Source organism: Echeneis naucrates, chromosome 18 (genome assembly GCF_900963305.1).
Source record: "Echeneis naucrates chromosome 18, fEcheNa1.1, whole genome shotgun sequence".
Lineage (NCBI taxonomy): Eukaryota > Metazoa > Chordata > Actinopteri > Carangiformes > Echeneidae > Echeneis > Echeneis naucrates.
In genome coordinates this window covers 331,204-339,302 of record NC_042528.1, presented here as the reverse complement: position 1 = coordinate 339,302, position 8,099 = coordinate 331,204, and the positions used below count along the sequence as shown (strand labels likewise).

The 8,099-nt window shown below is 42.8% G+C and overlaps 1 protein-coding gene across 1 annotated transcript; it reads right to left on the bottom strand.

Annotated features, from left to right (window-relative positions):
- Positions 1 to 3,495: 3,495 nt before the first annotated feature.
- Positions 3,496 to 7,129, bottom strand: LOC115058648 (coxsackievirus and adenovirus receptor homolog). Its single transcript, XM_029526082.1, has 4 exons — positions 6,788 to 7,129; positions 5,394 to 5,741; positions 4,923 to 5,273; positions 3,496 to 4,836 (listed from the first exon to the last, which is right to left on the bottom strand). The coding sequence occupies exons 1-4, from the start codon at positions 6,867 to 6,869 to the stop codon at positions 4,604 to 4,606; spliced, it is 1,014 nt and encodes a 337-aa protein (XP_029381942.1). The 5' UTR covers positions 6,870 to 7,129; the 3' UTR covers positions 3,496 to 4,603.
- Positions 7,130 to 8,099: the final 970 nt, after the last annotated feature.

The following is an 8,099-nucleotide window of genomic DNA, read 5'->3' as shown; positions in this document are numbered from 1 at the left end:
CACTAATGTGCTGTAGCTGTTTGTCTTTCATGGATGACACTATATAGAAAATATTTTTTGCCTTGTTGACAGTGAGCAAGACGACTTGGCAAATATGACTGCAGGTAAACAATTTCATTTCATGTGATATATATTTTATTTTGTTTGAGCTATCATCATATTTTCAAAGTCTATGTCAGTCTATCAGTAATACTGTTTACAGCCTTTACATCAGTAGAGGACTTTTACAGCACTGAGGAGAAGAACTGTCCTTACTGTAATGTTGACACAGTAGCAACCAGAGAACACCTGAATAAGCGTCATTTAAAATATGCTGCGTGCTTCAGTGACAATGCAGTTGGTCAGCATGAGAAGTCTACCGTGGCTGTTAAATTTTGTTAAAGCTTCCAGTGTCACATCAGTCTGTGTTCTTGGCCCAGTGTGTACCTGTTCATCTTTGTTTTAATCTTTCCACAGACACTTTTAGCATTCCTTGTCGCTGTGAGGTGAAACTGACACAAAGGAGCCATTTGCACTGTCCCAAGTGCCAATGGGTTATACAAAGAAAACATTCTTTTGAGAAACATCTGAGAACCCATGGTAAGATCACTCAAAAGCACAGAAAAAACAGATGTAGGTCTCCGTCATCAACATTCTCCACAGACTGGTTTAAGTAGAAGTAAATCATCACATCTATTGTCCATAAATGATGTGTTCCAGTCATTTAAAGTTAAAATTCTTGTATAAGTGCACCTTGGCATGATGAAGAAATGTGACTTTGGTTAATAGTGGTACTCACTAACATATGGACAGAAACTTGAAGTTATAACAATGTTATTCAGAAAGAACTGTTTCATAGTATTGATATTTCATTGCACATAGTTTACAGACAATATTACATCAGGAAGAGAAATATCTGCATATCTGAAGCTTTGTACAGTTCAACCAAATGTTGAAAGTGGAGGTTCAATCAGTTGGCATCAGCACACTGCAGCCTGAATCGGGCCCGATGACTGTAGCTGCTGTAGCTGCTCATGTCCTTTGGAACTGTAGGCCGTTGTATCCACATGTGCAGAAGGCATTGGACTCCTGCGGTGAGGTAAAGAAAACAAAGGGGGGGGACAAGGAGAGAGTGAACTGGTATGTTACCCGGGGAAATAAAAGAGTTAGAGCAGAAGAGTTTGGATGAAGTAAACCGGTTTGTTCTCAGGAAGGTGGAATGGGAGGAATTTAAGGTAACTAAGTTCCTTCCAACACCGCAGCCTCCGTCTGGTCCTCGTGATCGAAGCTACGTTGAATAGCAGCTTTATGTAGCTGTTGACCTTTTAAAGTGTTAGAAATCTGCACTTTCTTTGTTTGATATGAATGTTTTTATCTTTGTCTCCTTCACACAGCTGATACATCCCAACAACCTGACAATGCCAGGCCCCGAAAAGAGCAGATTGAGCAGCTAAAGGTATGTCCCCCACAGCTGTACCACACAAACACTCTTCATGCTCTGTACTGACCTGACTCTGCTCATTCTGTTGTTTGTTGTTAAAAACAGAACAATGTTCAGTTAATTATCGCCCAGCTGTAATACCCCCCTCCACCACCAACACCACCAACACCACCAATGTTCCACTGAATCCTTCAGCTCACGGGCCCAAACATCAGGTCAGGAGGCCGCTGACTGTTCTCACAGAACACCAGCAGGTGGCAGCACAGATCAGATCAGGACAACTGACAGAGCCAACAAAAACACAATAAAACACACAAAGACTGACAAAGGAACAGAAATCCAGCATGAAGTCAGCCTGTGTGGACAGATCAGCCAGTCAGCAGGTTTAGATCCACTGGTTCATGTTTGGAGGCTGGTAGAACCTGTTTTATCTGATTGTTGGATAAACACAGATCCTCCCCATCAACATGATGAAGCATGTAGTGTGTCTGTTTGTCGGTATGTGGTCACACCCAGTGACATATACACAACCATACAACCACAAACTGTTCTGATGAAACACATTCAAATATGTTGATTACTAAACTATGAACACACTGAGAGGAGTTAATGAATAACTGAGCTTTTACTCTGAAGGAAAAGGCAGAAAGGTCAGTTCAGTGGTAGTTAGAGGTGATAAATGCGACTTTGTTAAGATGCCCCCCCCCCCCCCCCACAGGATGTTCTGCATGCTCAGTTTGGCTTTCTGGTAAACACTGAACTCTTTCTGTTTCGTTTCTTCGTTCAGCAGCCCGACAGGCTCCAACAGGCTGATCACTGAGCTTCAGCTCTGATAAACACTTTTGTAGTTACAGACCTCTGACTCTCAGCTACAGACAGTCTGCCTTTATTAATTAATTAAAAGCTGCTTCAGATGAGTTTTAGTGGTTAAAGTGAGCCTTTCTCAGTCCAGTCTGGGACTTTACCTCTGACTGTTGTTGCACTGTGGGTTTTTGTGGTGTTTCTGTTCTGGCTGAATTTCAGTCTGAAATGATCATGTTGTTCAGAGAAATGAACAACATGATCCAAACAGCTCTGGTGTTGTTATAAACACACCGACATGTTTCTACTAAAAACACGAGCAGTCAGCAGCTCTGTGATCAGACAACCTCATTTGTTTCTAATTACAGTCTGACCTGTAACCAGGTGAGGTGAGATCAGAAGACCTTTGTGTCCTGATAATGGAGCGTTTCTGAAAAGAGGAAGCTGGACGTGGCATCAGGGAAGTTTCTGGACAGAATTAGAATCATCAGCGACGTGTTTAATTTGAAGTTAGTCACTGGAAAGTTTTACATAGAACAGAAAGGGAAACATGAGACTGAATGATTTCCATCTGACTCAAAGGGCAGTCAGGGGAATGAAATGTGAACTGAAACAGACTTCAGACTTCAGTTTCTACTTCACATTCATCCATTCAGCAGAAGTTTTAATCTTCAGTATTCTGTCGGCTCAGCAGTTCAGTTTAAGCCTCATGTGCCCTCCCCCTTCTGAACTGTGAGCCTCGTGTTGTCTCTAATCAGAGTCAACATATTCATTAAGGTCAGGTTGTTTTCTGTCGGGGGTTGATGCCGTTTGTACTGTCGGACTCTCCAGCACAAACAGACTTCCTGAACAAATGAAGCTGCGTCAGTCAGTCAGTCAGTCAGTCAGTCAGTCAGTACTTCCTCAAATGGCGTTTCAAACAACAACTCCTGCTAGTGTCGGCCATTTTGTGTCGTCTGCAGACACAAACACATCCTCTGCTCTCCCCGAGGAGAGGTCGGTGTGAGAATAAAGTCAGATATTCAGAGCTTTGGAGGCTTTGCAGCTGATTTTTCAGGGTTAATGAGCAGAACTCCTGAAAACACCGAACAAAGCTGCAGCAGAGTTCATACCTGCAGGATCAGATTCCTGGTTCAGCTCAGTACAAACTGATTAAAGTTCAGGTGTGTTTGCTTTGTCTGGTCCAACAGGTTTAAGGTGTGATCGTCAGTCACCAGCTCAGGATAAGATCAGATAAAACACTTCAGAATGAAATAAGAAATCTGACATCAGAATAATTAAAAAGCAGAAGATTTGGTTTTATTTTATATTTCTTACATGTGATTTAATATCAACATTTGGTTTAACTGAAACAGGAAGAAGTCAGTTTTTAATATTTTCTGACTGTATAAGTTTAATTCCCCCATTAAAAACTACAGATCTTATTCTCCAGAAGTAAAATATCACATTTTAATACAAAACAATGTGCTCATTGAGGTTAATGAGCTTTATGAATATGAACTATATTAACAGATTTCTGTGGAACAGGAATTAATGTGTGACAGTAGAAATAAGAATGCTGATATTACACCAAACCAGGAATAGAGGTCTGAATTAAAGTGCTTCAGCTCAATTTCACCATCATCGTCAGCTTTGTGCCTTTTCTAATGAAGCTTCATTAAATTTTAATAAATGAAATGTCATAAAGTTGAATGGCTTGCTTTATTAACAGTCTTTATTTTCCATTCATCCTTTTAGCTTTTGAGCTTTTGAAAGTTTCAGATGGTTTCCTGATTTGTTCACTGCAGCAGACCTGCTTCAGACAGTCTCAGTAAAGATGGACGTGATGCTCCAACACAAACTGGAAGAATCCAGAACCTCTGAACAGGAAACCCCACCACAGAGCTGCTGGTCCAGGATGAGAGCTTTTCAGGGACTTTCTTCATGTGTCTTGTGTTTAATGAAGACACATGAAGTTACGGATCTCCAGGACTCTCACGAATGATGGACAGCACTGCCATCAGAGACTCCAGTAATGTGAATTGCTCTTAGTCTGGCTCAAAGTAACCATGGGAGACTCCACAGCCATATCAGAGTTTCATCAAACCAGATTCAGACGTTTACCTGTGTCTCCAGCTGCAACTCCCAGAATACTTTGAGCACAGAAACCCCTCCACCACGGTAAGGTGGCAATTCAAGGAGGGGACGGGGAGGGCCCTCAGCTGGACCAGGACTCTGTGGAGAGGTCTCCTGTTTAGTCGGTCTGGATTCCTCCGGTTTGTGTGGCAGCTGAACTTCAGCTCCGTCTTTACAGAGTCTGTGTTTGTCTCCTGAAGCTGAGCTCTGATGGTGACCTTTAGCTGAAGCTGATCTCATGTTCATCCTCCACTTCCTGGTTAAACATCACACCTGCTCTGGTCCACCTGGTCTGCCTGGTCCACTGGGTTCTTTAGCAGCAGGTCTGTATGGACTCCTTTTTCTGAACATCACAACACCAACAACAGTCGAAACCAGAACAGCTGCTGAGAGCATCAGGCCAAGATGGAGAGCCCTGTGTCCTCCCTCCTCGTGTCCTCCCTCCTCGTGTCCTCCCTCCTCATGTCCTCCCTCCTCGTGTCCTCCCTCCTCTTTCTGACCTGCAGAGAGAATCAGTTGATCTGTCAGCAGTCAGGAAGGTGATGAGAGAACAGAATCCACTTCAGTCTGGACTTTACTGACTCACCTTTCTGAACAACCTTCAGCTTGATGGTTCTGATTGAATCAGTGTTTCTCTTCTTCCTGGAGTTTGTTCCTCTCTGGAAAACTCGACACTGATAACTTCCTGAGTCGGTTGTTTTCACGTTCTCCAGAATCAGAGACACGTCACCATCCCTGATGTCTGTTTTCTCCAACTTCACCCGTTCCTTAAAAGATGGATTCTGCTTATCTGGGTAAGATCTCCCATCTCTGTAGAGGAAGACGTATTCTGGGTCCAGGTCTGGTCTGGTCCACTCAACAACTACGATGTTTCCTTTGTTGGTCACGTTACATTTCAGAGTGACATCATCTCCAAGTTCAACTGTTTCCTCGGCCACTAAGAGAGGAAACAGAGAGGTTAAAGGTCACAGAGACACTTCTCCATTTCATGTCTGTTCAGCTTTAACTGATAAACCTGAACCAAAATCTGTGACGCCCCCAAAACACACACACTGACCTTTCTGAACAACCTTCAGCTTGATGGTTCTGATTGAATCAGTGTCTCTCTTCTTCTTGGAGTTTGTTCCTTCCTGGACAACTCGACACTGATAACTTCCTGAGTCGGTTGTTGTCACGTTCTTCAGAATCAGAGACACGTCACCATCACTGATGTCTGTTTTAAACTTCACCCGGTCCTTAAAAGATGGATTCTGCTGATCTGGGTTAGATTTCCCATCTCTGTAGAGGAAGACGTATTCTGGGTCCAGGTCTGGTCTGGTCCACTCAACAACTATGATGTTTCCTTTGTTGGTCACGTTACATTTCAGAGTGACGTCATCTCCAAGTTCAGCTGTTAGCCTGACCACTAAGAGAGGAACCAGAGAGGTTAACACACCTGAACCAGAATCTGAGACCCCGTCCTCCCCAAAAACACAAACACACACATCCCTCTGTTTCTCAGCAGGACTAATCCCGTTATGAAAACACACCAGTATCAGTATAATCTAGCAAAACAAACCAGCAGCCAGTTATTGTGTACTTCTTCTTTTTCTACTTGAAATAAACATTTACAATGAACAACCACTCTCACAGCATCCAGTATTTATTTTGTCACACATACTCCAAAAACATTTCTCCTGAATCAGACAATCAATAGATTCTGTCTCAAAGTGACAGTTTGGTCCTCAACTCATTTTTTACTTGTTTTAAAAGAGGAACAATCCGTCCTCTTCACGTCAATACAGACAGGGTGTACAACACAGAGTGCTATAGAAACAGTATAATGACTGCACACAATGCTGGTGGTGCTGCCAAACCGAGAGGAGGAGTTCGGCTGATCAGGGAGGTTTGTATGATTCCCCACCCCCTGGAAACTGTGTGGGGTGAAAATATTCCCCTGAGAATGAATCCCTCCTCCTGTGACATCATACTTCGTCTTCATTTAGTTTTATCATTTCATCTGCCTCACCCCGTTCAAATACTTCACATTAAAAACGCAGACATTTATTCTATCTGTGCCGGGACTGAAGGAAAAACACTGATATTGTGAAAACATGAATCTTGCTTCATGTTCGTGAACTTATTCATTTCCTTTTTTCTTTGGTCAGAGAAAACACTTGGACCGCCAGAATATTTGTAACACACACACACCGATATAATCTGAGGTGTGGCTGATTAAACTGTTCAGCAACATCAGACTGTTCAGTGACACGAACACATGAAAAAACACGACTGTCCTTCAAATCAACAACGATGTGATGTTGACTTTAGGTGGAGCAATTTTTAAAAGAACAGAATTAAATATCTGACAGAAGGTTGAATGTTACAGAAAGAATAGCTGTTTTCTGTGTGGAAGTATTTTAGCTGTATTTGTCCAGATGATCTAAAAAACACAAAGAGATCAGGTCTCACCTTCAGAAGAAACCAGGAGACAGAAGGACAGAGTCCACAGCAGGGACAGAGACAGAGACAGAGACAGACACAGACCAGACATCCTCAGTCCCCCAGGATCCTCCTTCAAAACTCTTCAGAGCAGGAGATCAACGGCGAATGAGGGGAGAGTTTCTGTTTGTTCAGTTTGAAGAACAGGAGGAGGAGTTCAGACAGGAAACAGAGCTGATCTGTGTGGAAATGAAACCGCAGCCCTGAAGCTGATGAACCAGTCTGAGAGTTACTGAGCTGGACAGGAAGACAATCAGCCGACAGAGTTAATCCATCTGAACTTTAATGTCCTGCAGGGTCTCCCTGAGGACAATGGGACAGGATTTGAAACAAACAGGAAGAAGGTGGGGGGGGGGGGGGGGGGGGAGTCCCTGCTGCTCTTCTGGTAAATCACGTGACCATCAGTGTGAAGCTGAGTCTGTCCACTGGGGGACGCTGTCTCTGTAGACCAGGATCAGGCTGCCGTCTGTCCAGCTGAGACACCATGAAGGAAGTCAGAGCTTTCTGACTTCACCCTCTCTCTGGTTCATTGTTGTCTCTTTAATAAGTCCGTCCAGAGTTTCATTTCATTTGGAGCTCTCTAAATAAATCTGATTTGGTGAGTGAAGCTGGAGGACCAGAAACAGAACTACGGTGTTTGGATGAACACCTATGAAGGCTGTTATCATGTTTGTCTCTCTGTTTTCTGTTTTCCAACCAAAGGACGCCCTCTGCTGTCATTAAGCTCACCGACCTGTTGTGTGTTTGTGTTTGTGTGTCTGTGTGTCGGCTCAGTGTCACCATCTGAAGATAAAACATCATTTTGTCGAACAGAACAAATTTCACAATCAGCAGCTGGAGCTCAGAAACAAAGTTCCTTAAAATATCAGAACTCATGTTGACTTTTCTACACATGAATCTGTCTTTATTTAAGGTGGACGTATTTTATTTAAGTGTGTAGCATTAACCTAAATTAATGAGGCTTTCACTGCTGTGTTTTATTGTGTTATGACCTTCACTTACAATCTGACCAACAACAACAACAACATGACAACAGAAATACAACAAACAAGTTATTAATTTATTCATCTACAATAAGAACGTAGCATTTAGCTTTATGACCTCCATCTGATTAACTTCATGTCCAACACAAACAGGAGTGTTGCTCAGTCCTTCACCGTGGGGACAAAGGGTTAACCCTAACCCTGAAGTAGGAGTACAGATACGTGTAAAAAAATACTCTGCTGAAAGTAGAAGTACTGATTCAACTCTTCACTCAAGTAAAAGTAAGAAAGTACAGACC